General features: G+C 34.0%; 2 protein-coding genes across 4 annotated transcripts in view; one reads left to right on the top strand and one right to left on the bottom strand.

Moving 5' to 3' along the window:
• Nucleotides 1-386: 386 nt before the first annotated feature.
• LOC138702964 (LITAF domain-containing protein) lies at nt 387-15,973 on the bottom strand. The gene is made up of 4 exons (XM_069830400.1): nt 15,826-15,973; nt 15,219-15,363; nt 14,594-14,750; nt 387-10,088 (listed from the first exon to the last, which is right to left on the bottom strand). The coding sequence occupies exons 2-4, from the start codon at nt 15,340-15,342 to the stop codon at nt 9,983-9,985; spliced, it is 387 nt and encodes a 128-aa protein (XP_069686501.1). The 5' UTR covers nt 15,343-15,363; nt 15,826-15,973; the 3' UTR covers nt 387-9,982.
• A 213-nt stretch (nt 15,974-16,186) lies between these two features.
• NUCB1 (Nucleobindin 1) overlaps nt 16,187-24,349 on the top strand; it is a 40,903-nt gene continuing 32,740 nt past the window's right edge. For all 3 annotated transcript variants that reach the window (XM_069830390.1, XM_069830391.1, XM_069830389.1), the window contains exons 1-4: nt 16,187-16,345; nt 16,508-16,636; nt 19,321-19,431; nt 20,669-20,893. In XM_069830390.1, the coding sequence (XP_069686491.1) occupies nt 16,331-16,345; nt 16,508-16,636; nt 19,321-19,431; nt 20,669-20,893 (480 nt within the window). In that variant the 5' untranslated portion in view covers nt 16,187-16,330. The remainder of the gene's footprint in view (nt 16,346-16,507; nt 16,637-19,320; nt 19,432-20,668; nt 20,894-24,349) is intronic.

The following is a 24,349-nucleotide window of genomic DNA, read 5'->3' as shown; positions in this document are numbered from 1 at the left end:
GATTTATTCCCACTGTCTTGTATTTATAAACTTATTTGCTAATTATTTTCTCCTTTATTCCTATTACCCTGTTCTGTTGTTGTTTTGCTATCTATTCCTCAATCTATTCCCTTTATTCTATCCCCTACCTACACTCGTCCTTCCATTTCTCTACCTTCCTATCAATTTACATATCATCGTTGCACCTCCAAAATCAGCTGTGTTTTTTTTTAATATTTTGCAGGACAAAGAAAAAATTTCAGTATAATTTCAATCATTAAGAAGAAAATAATGAAATTATACGAAAGTAACTGAAAATCAAGGGAATTAAAAATGGCAATGCTTCTTTCTTTGTCCTGCAAAATCTTTTCAAAAACACACAGTGGATTTTTGAGGTGCAGCAACGATTTTTTTTTTTTTTAATTCTTTTTTTATTAACTCTCCAATCCATCTATTGTCGGACCATCGGATCTATGCCCCTTCAGCGCTGTCGTCGTCCTTGGAAAAGTTAATGCCTCTATCTACTCACCCCATTCCACCCGTTTCTCTCCCACTACGTCAAACAGCAGGCCACAAAACTTGCCGAATAGGTATGTTGCCAAACTTCCGTCAAACAGTGTCATGTCTCTTGAATATTGCTTATAATAATGTAAGGTTAATTATTACTTATTCATAATTTAATTTAAGTAGGTCTAATGACGCTGATTGACCTATGCAAAATGCTATTACTTGCTTAATAATATTTCTTTCACCACTCCGTGCTTCAGTATTCATGTTGAGTTGACAACACTGGACTGCAAGTGCAAATAAACTGTCCCGCAAGAAGGCTCAAAATTGTGAATAGTGGGAGAGAGAAAGGGAGAGAAATAGAAAAGAGAAAGATAGGAATGCAAGGAGAGAAATGAATTGCCGAGGCTGAAAAGGAATTAAGGTTCAGTTCGCATATCTTACGGGGGCACAGATCCGATGGTCGGACTATTCATTCACTTATTCTTTCCGAAATATTCTCTCCTAAATTATTTGTATACATTTTTTTTTGTATTTATCGTCACTTATTTTTCCACAACTATTCTCTCCTTAATTATTTGCACACATTTTTCTTTTCACCATTTCCACCTCGCCGTAATTCACTATTTTACTGTTAATTTTCAAATAGAGAACTTCGAGCAACTTCCTACACTCATTCTCAACAAGCATGAAATCTAGGTATCAACCCTATAGAAAACATATGGAAAATAATCAAGGCATGACTTAAAGAACAACAGATCTCACAACTAACGCAGAATGTTATAGTGTAGGAGAGTGCTGAAGTTACATACGAGTATGTATTAGCCTATTTGTTCTTTAGATTATTTTCGTGATTTTTTTATTTCCATACATTCAAGATAACACGTATAAATTCTGAATTACTGCGTCATACCATTCTTAGGGAAAAAAACCTTTTTTTCATTACAAGATACCAACAAACTCATAACTGGTAAAGATCATATTCCTTGTTAAAGTGAGCGTAAAATTCAATGAACTGTGCACAGACTTTGGCCACACAGTATTGGAAAGATGATGGTTATAAATCAAGCAGACAAGGATAGTAATTTAGTGTCAATCTGATGTAAGTTCCAATTAATTTACACACTACTTAATGTCTATAGACGTAATGAAAGTTCACAGCTTACTTGGAAAGGTAGTTTCATGGAATAATATAAGGCAAGAGGGAGTAAAATGAAGTTTTCATTATACAATAATAATGTGGAAGTGTGTGACACACCATTACTCTTAAAACACTGGAATATAGTGTACAGATAGTCAAAAGACCATTTGTTGGCCCACAAAAAAAAAAAAAAAAGGAGAGAATATATCAGCACAACCAACAAAGTTCCACAAGATATAATTACATTGTGATCAACCTGACAAATGTTCGTAATAATTCTAAATATGTATAAATTACATTTCTGCTGACAGCAGAATATAATAAAATTGTTTCAGCTATCAGGCTCGAAAGGTTTCCTATCCTGAAGCTTTGACCATTTAACTGATTTAGAAGAAGACAAAGAGGGAAGATGAAAAAAGAGAGAATCATAAGCTAATCCCATAATGTAACGTCCACAACCACATGGGAGTAGCTATAGCAAGGAAGACAGCAGAAAAGTCAAGACATCAGAAAGGAAAAACGAACATAATCTATTTTCATCATTCATAGAATTGAATATAACATAATATTTGACTTCAGATTGTGACAGGGCACACATATTACTATAAAGCCCATGCACACACACCACTTTCATTTAATTCAGTCACAGAGAAATTTAAATAGAGATCCTCAAACTTTGACATTCCCTTCCCTCTGTCAGTATCGTGACCTTTATCTTCATACACTAAAATACAGTTGAACTTCATTAAAGTGAGAGGAAGTTGAGGAAATTCGTCACAATCAATATACCAGTATGTAATAAACAAAAATTTTATTTTAAATTATAGCAACATGCTACTATACTATAACATACTAACAAGGGAAAGATGCTATGGAGAAATACAGACTCAAACATACCTAGGTTATAGATGTAGACAATCAACCATTATTCCAAAAGGATGACAATAAATTAATGTTACCATGTTTCATGATCACGTGTGAGTTACAGCTAGTGGCTTAGATGGGGAGCGGTGGGGGCTCACTAGGCTGAAGCCCCCCTCCCCCATTTTTTTCTAGAAATGTTTTTAAATAATACGAGATTTGAAGAATGAAGGAACAATCCACCATTGACGTTGCGAGTTTGAAAAATATTGTTTGACTGTTTCTACTCATAATTATTATTATTCAGAATAACAAATCCTTTCCATTTCTGCTGACAAGTTGTTTTAAACTGAGCGATGATTTTCAAAGAAATTATGAACACTAATTAGAGTTAGTAATTTATTTAGGGTCGACATCTGTTGATTCACTCTGCAATAATGGAGAACCGATTTTGTTTTATAACAACTTTTGGGGAGTCTGAATTGATTTTAAATTTCATAGTATTAAATTATTATTATATTTTAATTATGTTGCATGTACTGTAAGTTACGGACAAATTTGCCAAGTGACGTTCCCAAAAATTTGCCTCCCCTCCCCCAAATATTAAATTTAAAAGTGGAAATGCGAAAGATGGTAAGTTCGAAAATGTAAGTTTTGAGAAAATTTGAATATATTACCTTTTGTTGGACCAGTCATGACACTACTCCCATCTTTGAGTAGCTGTAAGAACTGCTAATAACATGAGTTGAACTTAGCGCCTTTGCAGGGAAGTTAGTCTCACATAAAACTATATTTCTATAGCAATAGCTCAATTTTCACTATTTGTGAATTTAGCACCTTTCGTGTTTCCACTCTTCAATTCCTGGCCACACCACTGGTTGCAGCTTGTTTAATAATAGTTGGAACTGCGCACAATATGCAAATTTTAAATAATTCTTGACAGAATATTGCCAAAGAAGTTCTTCCTAGTCGCAAAATTATATTGTTCATATTTCAAGGGTCCACAGAAAGAACATGCTAAGTCACTTTTCTTAAATTTTACAGGGAGCATTTCTTAACTGATACGACATCAATAGTTGACATCTCATTAGTTAAAGTTACCATATTACGATGCTGGTTTTTTTGCCATTCTGATGTACTATAGAGGATTTCATGTTAACAAAAAAGCATTGGTTTTAAGAGTCTTGCCTAATACATTGTAAAAGCTATGTGGTAGGTAGGTGTTTCTATGGTAACTGGCCATTTGATGGAATAACCCCATATGCTCAATGCTTTTTTCTTAATGTGAAATCCTCTATAGAAAGATAGTTCACTTTATTAGCTAGCAGATGGGACCAGAAAAACAAAAAGTGACTCAGCTTGTTCTTTCCATGGATGCTGCATTTGTTTCCGTACAGTTTGCATGCAAATTTATCATCCACATGATGGAATTTGTCATTTGTACAGATCTTATGATGAAAAAAGTGAACTTCATGTACAGATGCCTCAGACTGTAGTTTGAATACATCTATTCTATACTAACCATCACATTGGTGCAATAGAATGCCAGCCTATTACCTTCCTCTTTCAAGCTAGGGAAGTAGAGGTTCCTGGGCTTCCAAAAAATGGCAACAATAGTCGAAGTGGGGGAGTCTCGTGTAAAGGAAGACTCCACGGCAAGCACCTATGTTAGGCTGGATGGCATGTAGTTTGAAAGGCACATCCCTCTCTTTAAAGAAGTTGCTTATCCCTGTCTATCTCTGCTAGATTTCTTTTATTATTACGATGTACCAAAGTACATATATTTCCGTGCAGAAATTCTGCATAATATGATGAAGGATGAGAGGAATGGAGAAAAATTCTCTCCGGCATCGGAATTTGAACCTGGGTTTTCAGCTCTACGTGCTGACGCTCTATCCACTAAGCCACACTGGATTCCCATCCCGATGTTGGATCGAATCCTCTCAGTTTAAGTTCCACCTCTTGGGTTCCCTCTAGTGGCCTACCCTCATGCACTGCGTTATAGATGTATGACAGTGGCACAATGTCCACACATGTGCAGAGGTGTACTCGTTATGAGTAAGTGGCCGGGATCCAACGGAATAAGCGCCATCTTAAATCATTGATTATTTTTCGCTTATCATATATTATTACGATGTACCAAAGCCACACCTGATTGCACACTGATAGGAATCTTGTGTGGCTTAGTGGATAGAGCATCAGCGCATAGAGCTGAAAACCCGGGTTCAAATCCCAGTGCCGAAGAGAATTTTTCTCCATTCCACTCATCCTACATCATATGATGACGCAGAATTTCTGCACGGAAATATCATATGTACTTGGATATATTCCATTTGCTTTCTTGCCTCCCAATAAAGTTCAGTCAGCATTCTTGTAGGTGACGTCTTGCGAACTAAACAACTCGAAAGGTGATCCTTATTCATTGTAGAATTGTCTTCACGACACAGGATACAATTTGGAGAGTTGAAGATTCCAATTTTATAAAAGTGTGCAGCCAAGTAATCGTGACCTGTTAACAATCTAAATGTTGCTACAACAACAAGTCTTGGATGTCCGGGATTTAAGTATTTATTTTGCAAAATAGCTGCCCATGATTTGTCATTACTTTCAATTTTGAAGTGCTCCAACTGTTCTTTCTGAAAGTTTCTTTTAATTATAATTTTTGCAGTAGAAAATAATAAACAGCAAAAAAGTTAAAATACAGAGATATGAGCTAGGCCTCTCAGTTTACATCCTTAAGCTCTGCTGACTTGTATAAAATTAGAAAAGAACCTCAATAATACGAATGTTCGATCATCCGAACACACTACTGAATGTACGTACAATACTGGAAAGCAAAGAAAACGAAAGAATACTGGAAAATAAGATCCAACAGTGGTGTGTAAATTGGATGAAAGGGGATTTTAAGCAAAGAAAAAACAATGATTCCTACCACCTTTTATATTTATAGTAGTGTACAATATGTTTTTTAAACAAGTTCAGGCATAGTAATTTCATATATCTGATAAATCCAAACTACACCCAGTCCCAATTAGTTCGGATTATCGAGGTTCTATTGTATATCTGCAAATAACGGGTACTGGTAATCATAAAACTTGATCACAACACTGTTTTAAAGATTTTTATCCTTTTTACTAAAATAGCTGATTTATCTACTCTAACCTAGCTGTGAGATATCTTTTTAAATCCCACAATTTGGTATAGCCTTCATTAAAATATTGTATTTCTTCATTACAACTTCTCTCCTTGTAAGTAAATGTGCAACAGGCTGACAGGTTTTCTCACTGGATATTCTGTCTTGTAGCCACAACATGGCAGACTGTCTCACAACCATGGCCTACTATGATCATAAGCTAAGTGATTGACTGCAATACTTCTCACGCATTTACATTTCTGCCATTGCATATACATAGTTCCTACATTTCCTTCTCATTATAGTGAAAAATTCTTTCATTTCAGGTCATTGCCCAAATCTATAATTATTCACATGGGTATTTCCTATAAAAAAAACTACACATTTTATTATTTTAATTTGTAAATAAACATTCGACTCTTGACTCCGGACCCCTATCTCCCACCCAAAAATACATGTTAAACAAAAGTAGTAAAAAAAGTTATTTCCAAGGTAATTTTAGAAAAGAAACAACGAAAGACCCCTCAAAATATAAATGATTATATACAAAAGTCAGAAAACACAGACACTAAGGGAAGAAATTGGGAATGAGTTATAAAAGAGAAGCTGTGGGAAGAAACAGAATTTTGGAAAAGATTTTCTTGGAGACAGCCGTCAACAATGGAAACATTTTTGGATGGTAGTGGTGGTAAAGAAGTAGGCCTATTAAAGAAATATATAGATCATACTTCACGTTCATATGTATCAGAAGTTCTATTCAGACTCACAACATATATTTCTTTCAGAAATTGTAATAACCTGCCAAGACATAAAAATCTTTACATTATAAATAATCAGATACAAGTAGGAAGACAAGGAGAAAATGTAATAAACTACCAAGGCATAAAAATTATTACATTATAAAGAATCAGATACAGGTAGGAAGACAAAGAGAAAATGTAATAAACTGCCAAGACATAAAAGTGTTTACAATATAAAGAATCAGATACAAGTATGAAGACAAAGAGAAAATGTAATAAACTGCCAAAGCATAAAAATTGTTACAATATAAAGAATCAGATACAAGTAGGAAGACAAAGAGAAAAGAATCCACGTTACATTTTTCATAATATAAGAGTAGTAAATGCTCTGACACATTATAAAAACATGATCTTAAATATATAAACTATCCACGGTACAAAGGAGTATGTAATTCCTCTTGCCAGTGATGGAATCTGAGCCTGTTCCTCTTTCTGTTATACCTCTTGCTAATATTAAGATAATGATGAAGGTAACAACTAAAATATTGTTTTATTTATCCGTGGGAATCCTGTACCAGTAACAGACACAAAGCCCCAAATCATTGGAGGACTTGTAAATAAAGCAAAAATGTTAAGAGATTTCAAGAAAACTTACAATACTTATAAAGTACTTCACTATCTACAACACTGATTATTAACATCTATAACTTTGAGTGCCTGTTATTTCTCTCACTGTAATGAAGTTCCTCTTATAAATACACTCGTTATGTCATGGTTTCACTGTACGCTGCATTAAGGGGTGGTTTTTACCTTTTTTTTTAAACCCCAAAGCCATTCTTCAGGCAGACACGCCTCACATTTTCCAGAACCTCCAATTTATAAAAGATGAAAATTACACAACAAACCATTTCTATTAACAACAATGAAAGGAATCAAAACAAATCGTGATGGTTATTCAATATGGAATAAGCCCACAATACAGACACGGAGTTGTTCACACACTTGTACTATTATGTATTTTGCTATTGGCTGTCTTTCACCTTCCTCGTCATTTCTGCATTTGGATTTCATTAATGCAATTAGTGACAAATGTTCATCTCAAAATATATGTATTTAAGCTAAACATTAAAAATATAAAATTGAATTCGTTAGAGTCTAACACTGAAACGAAGGTTTATGGATGGCTTTGTGACACTCTGTGATCATGTGTCTATTCTGGCAAATCAGTTTCAGTCAATCATAGACCTTATCTAACAACGAACTTTTGATTGTTGCTTACTGGTATTTAAAGTTATCTTACAAGCTACTATGGAATTTTCTTGTTACTTAGGCCTTTATTGTAAAATGTTACAAAAATTAAAGAAAAAACATTTAACATTTAATAAGAAAGCCAGAGAAATAGCATATAACATTGGTCACAACATCCTTTTTGGTAGTAAAAACAAAAGTAGACATATTTCTATAAAGTAAAAAGCAGTTCTAAAAGATGTCAAGTTTGCAAATGAAAATGTTAAGACGATTTTTTTTTTTATTTTAGTGTAAGACTAGTAAGTGATATGATATAATATTTTCTTTTGAGTAGCTTTTATCATCCTCCATGTTTAAAGTTTTGAAGATTCCCCTCCTTTTTTAAGTTCCAGACAATTTTGATGATTATTAATGATTATTGATTTGTTTTCCATCCACCTTCTATCACTTGTTGAACTCTAAAGATATAAGTGACTGAAAATCAATGAAGGCACACCATACCAGTGTCACTTAAAATGGAAAACTTGATGATTTATTATAAATCCTTATTTCACATGTTTTAAAGCTAAACGTTTATATGAATATATACATACAAAATATATAACAACCAAAATATTATGGTGCCCTACTCTTTAAGTCTAATTATGACTCGTGACAATACACAACGTTGCCTTTTTATTAGAATAGGTGTTTTCTTTTGTATCACAATAGAAAAGCCGAGAATCAACTGCAAGTAATGTTAATTTACATTATCCAAGAAATACGGCAACAGACTTTAAAAAAAAAAATCAAATTGACAACAATGTCACTTCTTCTCCAGATATTCAAGTACACAAGTAATTACAAATACTACACACTACATCAAAATAATTCTTTTATTTATAAACCCATAAATGCATTAAAGAAATTATGAAAGTGTGACACAAGGTGACAAAATTATTAAAATAAAATCACTAACCAGTTTCCAATAAAGCTTTCTTCCAGTCAAAAAGGAGATTGTGTTCCTTTGTGCTATATCAACATTAAACTGACACACTGAAAATAATAATGTACATTGTAGCTTGTAGAAGACTAAAAATCAATTGTCGATGAAATTGTGTTCAGTGAAAAGTGTCATTCTATCAAACAACTTTATTCCATGTAGCATGATTGCTCTAAACAGTGCTGGCCTCTCCAATGAGAAGAATGCACTGATTGTTGTCTCAACCACACAAGACCTTGATACCATAGCTGCCAAAACACAGAATCTCCCATTTGAATTTAAATCCTAGCTATATAAAGCTTTAACTCATTTTTATAGGAGATGTACTAGAATTTGTAAGCTCGTATTATTTATATTTTCATTGTAAACATTATATATTTTACATTATAACTACACAACATAAGCTAAGCAAATTTCATTCACGAATACAACAATTTGCAACTTCGAAAAGTGTTAAATTTCTATCCATATAATACTCGTCTATTCCGTTATTTTTTTTTTCTTCAACCAAAACTGTGCTCACTACAGGGATATATGTAAAAGCAACATTCAATACTGAAGATTCCATTTATGGTTCAGATTTATTTAATTTATTTCTTTATTAGGGAATTATTCCTGTGTCAGTAGGTTATTTTATTTCGCCGATCTCTAATTTTCTCCATTACTTGATTTTAACTATATTGTATTTTATTTTTTATTTTCATCATATGCAAGAAAGAGAGAAATTATATTACACCCTTAATCATAAAAGAAATCTTTGTTGTAATTTACGTATTACTGTATAATATATACCATAACAACATACCACCTTTACATTCTAGATTTCTTTCTAAAGCAGAAAGAACTGAAGTAAATACAACCTTCCCAAGTTAATAAGATGACACCCAAGTTATATATTAAAGTAAGCTACCAAAGTAAGAAGATAAAAATATATCACATGAAAAATGTAGTGTGTAGTATCTCAGATTATCACCTAAGAACAAAGGCAGATGAAATTGGGGACAAATACATCAGCAATCGATAAGAGAAGAAGTGACATTTTCCCACTGATAACAGTTCAAAATTAGCCATTAACATGGATCCAAGCATATCATAGACTGTGTTCCATTGAAAGATGTTACAAGTTCAAGAATTTTAGAATGAAATTAAATATTTTATGTGATATAAAGACGATAAAATTTATCGTAACGAGATATGTCTGATTCCATTGTTACATCATTTATAATATGAAAACAGTTCACTGTAGATATTTCATAGAAAACAGGTGACTGTAGAAAAGGTGTTTGATGTGACAGTCGCATAAGGCACTGCTTCTTGTTGCCTGAGAATGTATGAATGGAACACAGACTAATCACGAGAAAAAAAATGCGTTTTAATGATGTGATAGATGTCTACCGGCGATAGCGACCCAGATATGCCTTACAATTGGGGCAGTTGTGATGCACGTCCATGCACTCATCGATGCAGCAAGGAATAAGGCAGCAACCGAGCCAGCACCTGTAAAGCAACCGTAACACATTACTTTTAATACCAAACTTGAATGACTAGACTGTGGAAGCCACAAATTATTACTGATTGGTCTCGTACCGAAAATATGCCTCAACTAGCCATACCCGTGCGCTCCGCTGCACCCATTACAAATAAATATGAAGTAATTGCATAATTAAAATAGGACACTTGATCCAGGGAACATTCGTGTTTGATAGAAGGATAAATCGTTTATTACGTTACTTAATTTAAATTGTATTAAAAAAATTAAAATGCGATCATTTCGATCCAGAGACCACTCATTTGGTCATAAAAATTATTTTAGGAAATACAGGAAACGAATGCCTATCAAGTTTTCTGTGCATTAGAAGCTATTGTAATAAGTAATAACATTATAGCATTATGTCCATCTAGAGAAACTACACTTTCCAATGGTGAATTAATAATTAATTATACAAATCGGTTAATTTAGCTTCCGATATTACTTCATACAAACACAGAAACATTGTCTGTAGGCTATGTTTCATAGCTTTCGATTGTTGTCCAAGGCCCCTTATAGACGAAGTTATTTGTTTTTTATTTCATTACACCGCCTTAGATAGCGTTGTTATTGTAATTTTGAAACTCATTTATCTCATTAAATATCAGGCCTATCAAAATTTTGCACAGAACAAAACTTATCGGAAATTATGTTTAAAGACACTTTTGTTATGTAATATTTTTCGTGAAAATTAATAATAAGGGAGATATTTCGATTTATTTAATTCAAGCCCCCTTATAACATCCCTTTTAAATAAAATATTTTGAATGCCATAGAGCCTAAATTCTAAGTTACAACGAACTTAATTTATATTCCAATTTTCATATAAATCGGTTCAGCCATTATCACGTGAAAAGGTAACAAACATCCAGACAGACAGATAGACAGACAAACATACAAACAAAAATTAAAAAAAAAACGATTTTCGGTTTCAGGGCGGTTAATTATATATGTTAGGACCAATTATTTTTGGAAAATCGAAAATTACCAGAAAAATTTCGGCTACAGATTTATTATTAGTATAGATTCCCTCATTGACAAGGCAACTGTATGAGCAGTGGCGGAATCTTGTTGGAAATAAACTGACAATCATTCCACGTAAGAACACTAAGTTTTCTGCTTTATTTTTGATTCTTCACTGAGCCTGTTTCTTTAAATCTTTTAGCAAGTAGTGTAATTGTTTTGGCAGAAGGCACAGGTCTGTTTGGAAACTTTATTAGAAATTTTCGTCTTGTTTTTGCACACGACCTTCTGCCTTTTATGTACATATTGTACATATACACACATTCACACAATGAGAATTTGTTGCTAGGCATTACCTAACCACTAAACTTTATACACTAACGTTGTACACTTGAAGAATTAAGAGTTTCATTACAAGACTTCTAAGCACACTGAATGCCATGTGGCTACTGGAGGTCGATTGTGTGGGAGAAACAATTAGTGCGCGGCGGAAACCATACAGGGCGTAGCCGGTTGGCCAGCCACTGTTTTTTGGGACCTTTGCTAATAATAACTCTGTACTACCATTTATCAGCAAATTTAACCATTGTTACTGTTACAAGCACTCTACCAAGATGTGTAAATGTTGTATAGTATTCTTTGTTATTTAGGCAGTCTGGTATGGCAGAAAGAATTTTCAATAATTTTTTTTTTTTTTTACAATAATAATTATTATATCCTTTCTTTATTAGGCCTATAATATTAATATCCTAGTCAACAGCAATTAGCCAGTAATACAATATCACAAGGATTAAAATAATAAAAAAACATTAAAACGTAAAAATCACAAAAATAGCAATAATAACTGTGGTAAAATTTCAGAGTTTATGCAAATCCTAAGTTTATCTTGTTGTAGAAAAGATTATGAGTTCTTACACCTTTCATAGGAACACGAAAGTTGGACGTTTATCAAAGAATCACATATTATACAACTTTTAAGTACTTTCAATAAAATTGAGCATCAAGATCTCAGCTTCCGAAATAGGTATAGGGCCTATGAATTGTGAAGCTAAAATAATCACAATTTTTTTCATAACTATTCTTGGAGTTGCATTAAAGTTTTCATCTCACTAATATTATAATGATAACGCAAGCACAGCCTAACTGCTCAAGCGTTTTTAGATTTTAGTTTATCATAGGGTTACCAGATTTTTTTCCACAATTTCCGGAAACAGATGTTGACATATAAAGAAATATTTTTAACGTTTCTGTTAGACCTAAGTTCACTTTGTATTGTTTTTACATAATTTAAAGAATCAAAATACTGCTACTCACTCTACTTACAGCATGAACTTACTTCCCTCCTCCCCCCCAGAAGAGTAATTTTTTAAGCAGGTCTTCTCTCGATCTCAATTTTCCAGAAAATTTCTCATAGGTCATTTTGAACTTGGTTAATACAGCAAGCACGGCTCGAACAATCTCTAAACTCATTCTGGAGTTTTGGTATATCATAATCAAATTACTTTCAGTATACAGAGAATCAACTTCTGGAAATTACAGGAAATTATTTTCTCAGAAAAAAAAATTAATTAAAATTTCACCATTTCGAGCAAAGAGGCATTTTCTTTATTCCACTTTGTCATTTTCTCTGAAGTCACATATTCTCGAAGCAAAAAATTCCATCAAATATTAAATTATCTTCATCCAGGTCAAGTTTGTCTTAACAATAGATTGTCTCTTCAAATGTTTATTTTTCTGAAGAATATTTCAGCAATACAGATTCCATAGATATCTTATCTTGTGAATGAATAACCCAGGCACTGAATTTTCATAAAATTCATAAGAGACACTGGGAAGTCTGTTGTGAAATAAGAGTCACTTCTTCTAAAAATGCCAAAAGTTGTTTGATTGATGGGGGAATAAAATTAATTTATCTTCTTTCCTGGAGTTCAATTTTCTATTAATTTCGATAACAATGGATAACTTGACTGCAGTTATGTCCTCACCTTCAGTTTTGATTATGACATCATGAAAAAGCGTGAAACTTGCATTTGCAAAATTTACCACAGCAATGTGCAAGGATCATTAAATCATATTAGGCCTAATAATTAACACTGAAAATCCGGGGATATCTGGAAACAAATTATTTTTTTAGTGGGCTATTTTACGATGCTGTATCAACATCTCAGGTTATTTAGCGTCTGAATGAAATGAAGGTGATAATGCCAGTGAAATGAGTCTGGGTCCAGCACCGATAATTACCCAGGGTTTGCTCATATTGGGTTGAGGGAAAACCCCAGAAAAAACCTCAACCAGGTAACTTGTCCTGACCGGGATTCGAATTCAGGCCATCTGGTTTCGCGGCAACAAATTATCAAGTCCTGGAACATTCTGGAGACAGAAAGCAAAATTCGGCGACTGTCGTGGGAAATGGGGACGTCTGATAATCTTAGTTCATCATTCACTGTGCCTGAGATTGTTTCACGGCCTTTACAAGTACAGTAGAACTTGGTTATAACGACCTCGTTTTGTGCGACACCTCGCCTATAACGTCAGATATTCTGTGGTCCCAACTAATTCCCCATAAAACATATGCTTTTCTACCTTGCTTAATACGACAAACGTATATGCGTCTATCTCGCATATAACGTCATTTTCAACCTCAGTTTGGAATAAGATTTTCTAAGAACCAAAGTATTTTAAGAAAAATATTGTGTTGAAATCTGCAACCTAGCAAATTCTTTACCCTTACGAACCCTTCTATCACAGACCTCTGGAATGCAGGTAGATTCCCCACCCCATTATAACCCGCCCAAATTTATGCGATGTTAGCGGTACCTGCGTGCAGTCAGTTTCAACAGGAAGTTTTTACTAAGTGCACGCATTTTAACGCAATTTTGGTCACTAAAAGAAGTGAGTGACGCTTTAGAAGCCATAAGAATTTTGTGAACATATTCTATGAAGCTAGGGGAGGGGGCAGTGAAATTGCAACTGAAATAATTAACATAGAACGTAATTTAGAAAGTGTGTATTGGGCAAGTAGGAGACAACAGAGTAAAATGGCTGATTACTTCGCTCGTAAGTAAGAAGTTTGGTGGGTACTGAACAAACTGTTTTAGTCAGAATACTGTATATTTATAATTAATATACATGTATTTTATTATGTTCATGGTAGGCTTAAAAGTGAATACAAAAATCTAAAATAAGCCTAATTAAGTTTGTTATTTTTCATTTTCCACCTCACTAGACTGATAATATGAATCTCAGTTACTACGACACTCGTTTATAACAACATAATTTTTAAGGTCCCTTGGATGTCGTTATAACCAAGTTCTACTGTAGTTACTGATGAAAACAGATATTTTACACCTGTCTCAAAAACAAAGAGATTCTGGAAAATGTAACAATAAGCTTTAAAGTATTCTACGAAAAACATGTCTCCGCTCACTTCATCTACCAAAAATCTCCCTATTCTGCCAAGATTCAAGGCCTGATTATTTTGAATAAGAGTGATCATAGTGCATCCACTCACCCGAGAAGAGCAATCACAACACCAGAGATGTAGGCGATAAGTCCTGGCTCTGTCTTGGTGGCAGTATCTATCTCAGCATGACAGTAGGGGCAGATCATGTGAGTGGGCTGCGGGCCCACAGGAACCACAGTCGTCACAATCGTTGGTCCACCAGCCACTGCATGACAAAATTTACATTAACTGTGTCGGCAGCATTAACAATTAAACAATGCAGTGCAAATGTATGTACGGTATTCAATATTCACGTCCCTTGTTATATTTCAAAACATAAACTGTTGGTAGCTCTAGAGGTTTACAGAAATCACTGACTGACTGGGTTGGATCGAAACAAGGATTGTCATTACAAAACGGTAAAATTTCACAATATGATACAACAAATTTTTAAAACGATCTCAACTCTGGATTTATTAGCAAAGTAGTGCATCAGTAAAACTACAATATTAATATACGGTAGATCTATACGTAATAGGATCCACAGACATCAATTTCACTACATGCTGTATTCTTAATATTGTAGTTGTAATCCCCTGGTAGAGGGGAAGAGAAGGCCTGATGGCCTTATCTCTACCAGGTTAAATAAATAAATAAAAAGAATCACAAATTTATTAATGTGAATTATACTCACGTGATTGTCCTGGTGTGAATGGACTAGATGGTGGTACTCCTCCGACTGCTTGAGAGTAGCTTGGAGGAGCAGCTGGAGGAGGTCCATATGCTGGAGGCGCATTTGTGAAATTTGCCTTACTCATTATGTCTTACGTAAACAAAATCTGAAACAGAAATTGTTTCGGAAAATGTGGATTTAGCTTTAGTGCGACGTAAACGCATACGCGGACGCTTCGTGAAGAAGAGACTGCGGATTAAAAATCCCACTGGTATCCACAAATAAAACCTTATCAATTTCCTTAATGAATGACGTAAGCCTACTAACAGCACTTAATCGCTGTAAATTTGCCACTTGGTGCAAATTTAAAATTGCGTTATTCAGCCGTCATACGACAGGTCACAAAATATAATAAATATCGAATCACTTCATGGTTACGCCTTCCAATTTTGTAGTTTGTTGTCTGTAACAAAACACTGGCAGTTGCCCGAAGGTCTTTTAAAAACTGCCAAGCCCATGTCCTAATTTTAGATTATAAATATTGGATAATCATGTAAACACTCCAAACTATACTTCTACATTTAAACAGCTAAACAAAGATATATTTTTGATATTGTTCATAACCAACCTGTAACGACGAGAGGACGATTACAAGAATTAATGCAGTCCCAACTCAGAACCACAAATATTTATGGAAATAATGACACTTTTCCTTCTGTAACTAATCACAACCATGACGCAATGCACCAGTTTCGGCAGGCAGCCAACTACATTAAATGATATTGCAAATTTTATTGAATTAGTTATTGCATTATAAACTAAATAAGATATTAAATTAGCCTCTTATTTGTTAATATATTAACAGAATTTGGTAACATTATATGAGATAGGTAAAATATTTATGGTGTCTTATTTTCCTTCAGTTCATATGGTAGTTTCGTTTGTAAAAGTTTTTTAACCTGAGACTTTGACAACGTTAGTCAAAAGTGCAACACACATGAAACTGGTCAGGGCCACTAGACAGACGAGCCGAAACGGAGCAACTTATTTTAGTGTTGCTTTCTGTTTGCTAAAGATTTGTGTCGTGTTTGTACTTCATTGCAATTGTCTTTAGGATTTTTTCTTCCAGTAGCATGAAAATGTTTACTGTAAGTATAACCTTATATTTTATTTCTCACATTTAAGTTTTATTAAATAAATGTAACAGTTTGTGACATATGTTTTACATCCACGTCATGCTTTAGGAATATTTCAAGCAGAGTCACATACCGCTTTCATTTTAAATTAATGATTTGATTTTCTACAATTAGGGAATACGACAGACGCTCTCCTTACTACTTTTAATTGTCATCGTACAAGAATCTGTGAGTCCACCTGTAACACAGAAGAAGAAAGGTTATGAAGACAATAAAATTGATGAAGAAGCTGGAGAAGATCCTGTAAGTAATGAACTTCATACTATTATTAGAGCTATATAAATGTTCACTCATATCTACTTTTCCCCAAAATATACAGTGTAGCCTATATGTCTAGTTTATATTGTTAGAGCTACAAAAATGTCAAGTCGGTAATTTTAAAAATACGATGGAAAGGCATGATGTATCAGTTTTAAATAATCCCCTCAACTAACCCACTAGTCTTGTCACATACGTTCTTTATGGGTTAGATGGGCTAAATGAGGTGATACCAGTAGCCAAGTGACAAGCCGAGGCATGTGACAATGTTAGTGGGTTAGTTGAGGGAATTATTTAAGTGATACGACATCATACATTTCCATCGTATCTTTAAGTCAAATATTTTCCCCAAAATATACATTCATTATGTATAATTATAACACCTAATTTAAAACGCGAAAGTTATTCGATATTCGATGTCTAACCGATTGCTGAGAATACAGTATGGAACTTCACTTTTTTTTGGGTTGATTGAGAGTTTTCGTAGTCCTAGAATCAATGACAGGTTAGGTTAGGTTCGTTGAGACTTTTGGTATACCTTGCATACACCATGACACTTTTGTTTAGCAGTGCGGTTTTCATTTTCCTGTCACTAGAAGCTTATCTGCGGCCAAGCGGCCACCCGGTCTGCCGACACTGAAACATTTAATAATATAGGAATTTGTACTTAACCCAGTTCAAAGTAGGTGTTGAAAATGCCCTCCACCAACTGCTACACACTGTTGACACCTTTTTATGAAATTGTTAATTAGGACTTTAAGAAGTTCTGCTTCACCGATTCACTCGATTTCAGCTGTTATATAGTCGATTGACTCGATTTCAGCTCTTATATAGTCGCAACTTCGTCTTTGGATCCTAACAGCTTAATATCTATGGCATGTTGTATGTAAATGAAAGAATAAAGACTAATCTATCCAAAAATGTTTATTTTATTTCAAAAATAAAATTGTACATTGTTTAAACAATATGTTCTCAAAAACATGCAACACTTTTCCTAATTTTACAGACTTTGAACCGCTTGCTATGACCAAGCTGTAAAAGATGAATCAGGACATATCGATAGTGAAATACGTTAATAAATGTGATCTTTTAAAAACTGCAGTCAGTTTAGATCTTTCTCTTATAGTTTAGAAGTTAGCACCATTTTTATTTGGCTTACTGAACTGCTTTGCTGAGAGCATGATGCAGTAACATTAACTACAAGCGTGTAATGGCACACACAGATAAACATGTCTATAGAAAACATGCGCGCTGGATATATGAGACTTCATAGGAAAAGAAAACTTGAAGAAAAACATAATTTATAGGCCTACTCTAGTGATAATGAAGAACAATTAATGCTGAATATGTTCATGAATACTAACAATGTAAAGCTCAAGTAAAACACATATAAACATCTACGTGAATTGTGCAAATCTAGCTTTCAGATGAAGCTCCCTGTGGAACAGATTTGAATGGTCTCTACATCTACTCCAATCAGTGGCGTACGCAGAATTTTGTCAAGGAGAGGGGTTATTATTAAAATTGTTTACAATTTACATTATCGGTATTTTATATTATTATTATTATTATTATTATTATTATTATTATTATTATTATTATTATTATTATTACTATTATTATTATCATCATTATCATTATCATCATCATCATGTTATTACGTATATTTATTAATATTATAGGCCTACTATGTTCTAATAGAACATATTCATGAACTTTATAAAATCTTTGAAACGTAATTTTTCCACAGTCATCCAATTTTTAACAAATTTCAACTTGTGTTTAATTTTGTATAATATGTATAATACTGTAAAAAATGCTTGTATCATTATTACACTTACACAATAGTTTTATATATATTTAGTAAGTAGTTATTGTATATGATAGGTAAGATACTTTACACAACAGGGAAGTCCATGGAAATAATCATATATATTGAAATATCTGTATTTTTTTAAGTTTAAGGGGGGGGGGGGTACAAACCCGGTAACCCACCTTGTGTACTCTCCTGACTCCAATTGTAATAACAATTTTACAAGCAATATAAAAGTAAACCCTAATATTTGATGTTATCAACGTTAATTCTGGAACCTACATTCCTTATTAATTTTTTATACCACTAAATATGTAATTTTTAATTATGGTAGTATAAGGTTGTCAGATTGTACGTTTTTCCCGTATTCTTACGTTTTGGGTGCTAATGTGGCCTTAAGTTTTTTATTCCCCTGTACAACACTTTATTTCGAATTTGACACAGGGTAATAGTAAAATACTGGATAACAGTTTCTATTATTTTTGTAATGCTCACCAGAACTGATAAACTCGGAGCTTCAAATTGTTGTAAATTTTGACATGCCCTGCAAAGAGTTTTTAATGTATTAAAAAATGACAATAAATTGCTAAATGAAGCTAACTTAAATAAGTTTCAAAATATGAAAGTGTCCGTTAAAAATTAGATACTAAGACACAAAAAATGCGAGTGTGTGTACAATGGTTGTACATGTAATCCTTTAATATGTAATTTTTTAAAATAGAAATTAAGGAAGCATGAGTCACTAAAAAATGTTGATAAAATCTTCCTTTTTTTATTTTGAAAAGTTGGCAACCCTATGGTAGTATTTTGAAAGTGTACAAATTTGCCCCATCTTACGGAATTTCTTTTGTTACAGCCTGGTCTTATGGTGGAATATGACCGTTACTTGAAAGAAGTGGTAACAGCTCTGGAAAGTGATCCGGAGTTTAAAACGAAGTTGGAGAAGGCAGAGGAAGGTGACATTAGAGTGAGTGTTGATGCACTCTTCGATGCTGTAATATAAACACTGCGTGTTTCTGTTTTGGAATGTAGATAGAGAGTGGGATACTATACCAAAATTTTGATGTAAGTCAGAAATGGCCGGTAAATTTTACCAGGAGCCATCTCATTCAGGGTAAGACTTCTTACTTGTCTTAAATCTACGACACACAGTCCTCAGCTTTACTTTTCTTCCAAAGGAAGACATGCTAAATACAAGGTGGATCAAAAGTCGCTTTCCCCAATATTCGTTCTTAGGTTTCATACTTGTACACGTATACAGACGTCATAACTTGAACAATGAATAGCTGGTGTAATAAGTGGTGGGTTGGCAACCATGTTGATGTGTCAACTGTTTTTCCGATGTCATATCTCGAAAACCACGTACGTTTTGCCAATATGCACTTGATATGACAACAAGATGGAGCACCACCTCATTTTGTTGCAGGAGTGAGGGACTTCTTGAACCAATAATTGAAGACCTCCCTCGAAAAAGGATGTAACATCAAATTAATAAAATATGTGACTTTGGCAGAAAAAGTAATTTTGAAGCATTCATTTATAAAAATAAATTAATGCATCCAGTAGCTGAATAAACTTGTATCTTTGATTAATAAAACAGTCCTGCTAGTAAATATAGACCTAAGGAAATATGCCCCTAAAATAATTTTCTTTTCTCCTGAAACATGTATTATAGATTTGTTGGTTACACCCTTATCCGAGGAAGGTCTTCAATTCCATGAATGGATTGGCCATTGTGGCTCAGAGTGTCCACCCAGATCATGCAAACTGACGCCATGTGATTTTTTGCTGTGAGGTATCCTGAAAAATGATGTTTTTGCTCAGAAATCGCAGGAACTGCATCAGTTGTGACAAATGATCGAACAGGCAATTGATGAAAATTGTGAGCTATTTTCTGCTGTCTGTAAATCAGTATCTAAATGTTGTGAATTGTGTATCGAGAAACAGGGCCTCCATTTTGAACAAAATCTGTAAAGGAATGTGCAGTCAAATGTAAATTGAATGTAATTAAATGTAAGGAAGTGTTTGGGGAAAGCGACTTTTAATCCACTCTGTATATTCATCATTATTAAAAATCCTTCACTCTCATCTTGGTTTGAACCCGCGAACCTCAAATCTAATGGAAATTTTATTATGGTAACCACTAAGCCACCATGACATGTGTTTCTATGTTTGTCTTTTTTTTTTTTTTTTTTATTATCCAGTCTGGAAAGATCGCAATGGAGCTGGAGTACGTAAATCATCATGTGCGAACCAAGCTTGATGAGATCAAGCGATCGGAGCTGGAGCGCCTGCGCCACCTGGCCATCAAGGAGTACGAGCTACGCAACGGCATGGACACAGATCACATGAAGGTTCCTCCTGAGCATCTCGACTACGCAAACCCTCACACTTTCGAGGCTGAAGACTTGCGTAAACTCATACTCAAGGTTAGATATTGTGTGTTAGATGAATGGAGGAGGCAGTTCTCCAAGTGCTAGCATTTAAAGTCTTAGATTCAATTCCCAGAAGTGCATATTTCTCTTCTGTAGTCCCTGGTTATGTGTCCTTTACTGTCTTGAAACCGATTTCTTGCATCATGTTGACCACAGTACTAGAGAATTCCAGTACTTAGAATTATAAAAAAACAAATTGTGATTATGATACCACCACTACAACAACAACAATACAGGGTGTCTGCAATGAGACTCCAACATTTTAAACAAATATAGTGGAAAGGAAAATGTGTTTATTATAATTACTATACATGAAAATTTATTTATTTATTTAAATTTAAATATACAGAATAAAGAATATAATTACAAACAAGAGAAAGAGAAATAAAATAATACAATCAATATAAAAAGGAGATCTATTGTTGCAGCGGCACTATGGCTATTGCTCGTGCTACAACATTATCACATAAACTTTTTGTGTTTCTGCTTCTGCTCCTTCCACAATCACAGCTGTACAATCTGAAATGTAAAAGTTACAGACTTTCAAAATGTTGGAGTCTCATTGTGGACACATTGTATAAATAAATACGAGTAAATAAATGCATTAATTAATCAAATGATGAGAAAATTGCATTTCCTCCATTTATTTTCCAATATAGGCCTACCAGTAAACGTCTGTGATGTTATTAACACTTTTTTCTGAATTGTTGATAGCTTTGCAGTTTAGTATGTGCTGAAAGTTCATAGTTTAATCTCTTCCCTGCAGACATTTTGATGACGTATAAATTCCAATTCTGAAGAGATGCATTGCCAGTCATGTCCAGTTACTAGTCTGAAGATAGCCACTGCTGTTCTTGGAGAATTTGAATAAAATTTTCATTTTTTTAAATTCCACACGAAGACCTATTTTCACTATTTTTATTATTATTTAATATTGTTCGTTTATAATTTTTCTTTATTAATAATTTTACTGAATAATACGGAATCTCAGAATGAAATTTTTGTTGGATTGTAGTTCCTTTCTTTGCGTATTATGATTATTATTATGATTGTTGTTATTCCCATTACAACACTTGATATTATTATTGTTGTTGTTGTTTAGTTGACTGTCCGAAGACAGGTTTGAACCTCTTAAGTAACACCAATAAGGCATCACTGATGAGGCAACTAGGCCAGGAGATAATGGGGTAGGGTGGCCAGTTCCTTTCCCCCTCCAATGCATACATCACCAATTAGCTACATATTCCACTAATCAGACTTCAGATGTATACAAACAATTGTTCTTCCTCTGGGACATATCGTCACGTGAGATATATTGCCTGATAATAGATATACAGTAGAACCTCTTTTATGCGTGGTAATGAAGGGGGTGGACTGAATGGTTAATCGAAAAAATCGGATACTCCGTACCATAACTGTTATCCATAAATTAAGAGCATAATACTTAGCTTATAATTTCGTAATTTCCTCCGTGATCTTGTGGTTAGCATGAAGTTTGGTTGCCAGTGACGGGGTTTTAAAGGTCAAGGGAACTCTTTGTGATAGTTGTTTGCAGAGAGTTAGGAATAGTAGAGATCTCGTGTTGTAGATTTACATACTCATGCTTTATACACTTTATCCTTGTTTTTTTTTATTAAATCACGCACAGCTGTAACGCCAATCTCGTATTCTGATGCGGGATGAGTCACAGTTTCTCTTTTCACAAATCTCTGAATTATTTTCACTCTTTTTTTTTTTTTTTTTTTTTTTTTTTTTTTTTTTTTTTTTTTTTTTTTTTTCAATACTGTGCACAACACATTTTCTTTTGACACCTGTGATGGACATTTTAGAAGTTATACAGTACGGCTACTCGAACAGTAAGGATAAGGACTGAATAATGCATGGATTTGCAATTGTGTAGAAGTTCTTTGAAAGTAGGTAGTTACTATTTTGTATGTTGAGAAATACACACCCTCTCACAAGTAATTATTTCTCTTCCTAACAGTGGAAGCTTTCCTACTACATACTGTGTAATGGTAAAGGCTTGTAATAACCCTCTTAAAAAAATACATACTGATACAATTTACCGAACTTCATATTTTCTTCTGCATAAAAAGAAAGCCAGAGAAAAACAGTTGGATAATCGCCGATCGGTTAATAGGGTGACGGATAATCAGGGTTCGACTGTATATATCAGCCAGAACCTCAATCAGAGGTATTATTATTATTATTATTATTATTATTATTATTATTTATTTATTTCCTTGTGTTCTTATAGATTTTTACCAAATTCCGATTATAACTATGAGATTAATTGCAAATATTTCAATTGCGGTAGTTTGTTTACCAGACGTCAGGATCTTGATTATTTATTTTTTTGTAAAGTCATTAAGGGTGATATTGATTGTGAATCATTCATAAGCAATATCAGTCTTCGTATTCCTGCTAAGGGTTTAAGATTTCATTAAATGTTTTATAATAGGAATTCTAAATCTCTCTCTCCGTTCTGCAGATGTATTAAATATGCTAATTTGCATGGATTGAACTTGGATCCATTTAATGTGTAGTATATCTTTTGAGTTTTTATGTCAGTTTTATTAATTTATGCCATTTGTTAAGATATTGTAAATTTTAGATTCAAAAAACAACAATGTAACTTTATTATCTCAACAATAATTCCTTTCTACAATTCACCTTCGTCAACAATAGGATTTGCACTCAACACAGTATTCCTTATTGCACTCCACAAACGACAATGACAATTTACTTGGACTACTACGAACAACAATGAACTTTTAATCTTAACTAATATTTACAAAGCACTATTTACAACACAGAACTGTCAGTTCTCAGTTCACAGCTCGTTTGTCTTGGCTAGTTTTTCTAGCTCAGTCACTCGTGTTCATAGAATCTCGAACCCCAGACCTTCAGAGACGATCCGCTGAACTTCGAACTCAGGTCCCCCAACTGCCGTCCACTGCACTCGAACTCCAGGCTTCAGGCTCCACAGTTACAGACACAACTCAAGTTGCGCTCTGGTCTCGAAGCTGGCTTCACTGCTACACAAGACTGGCTTGCTGTCCACTGACTTGCTCTCTGACTGAATGACTGTATGACTGTCTCGCGTTCACTTGCGTCTTCTCTTTTATAACCAAACTAGTTGCGAGAAAGTACGAGTTCTGGATAGTTCGCGATCTCGAATAATCGATAGATGCCTAGAAGATTTCCACGGATGTCAGGATGGCATTCTCGAATAATCTCGCACTCTGCTGCTCCCCTCTTCACCGCGCGTAGCCATGCCCCAGGAGGCAGATGTGCGCGCAACCCGCCCAAAACACGGCCGACTTTGCACTTCCTTCTGCTGGTCGTGAGTTCGAATCTCACGTCGCTGTCACAATATGTATCATACTATTCTTGTCAATTGCATATCTTTACAATATTACTTATATTATTCCAGTCTTCATTTATATG

Source organism: Periplaneta americana, chromosome 7 (genome assembly GCF_040183065.1).
Source record: "Periplaneta americana isolate PAMFEO1 chromosome 7, P.americana_PAMFEO1_priV1, whole genome shotgun sequence".
NCBI lineage: Eukaryota > Metazoa > Arthropoda > Insecta > Blattodea > Blattidae > Periplaneta > Periplaneta americana.
This window is presented reverse-complemented; position numbering and strand designations above follow the sequence as displayed.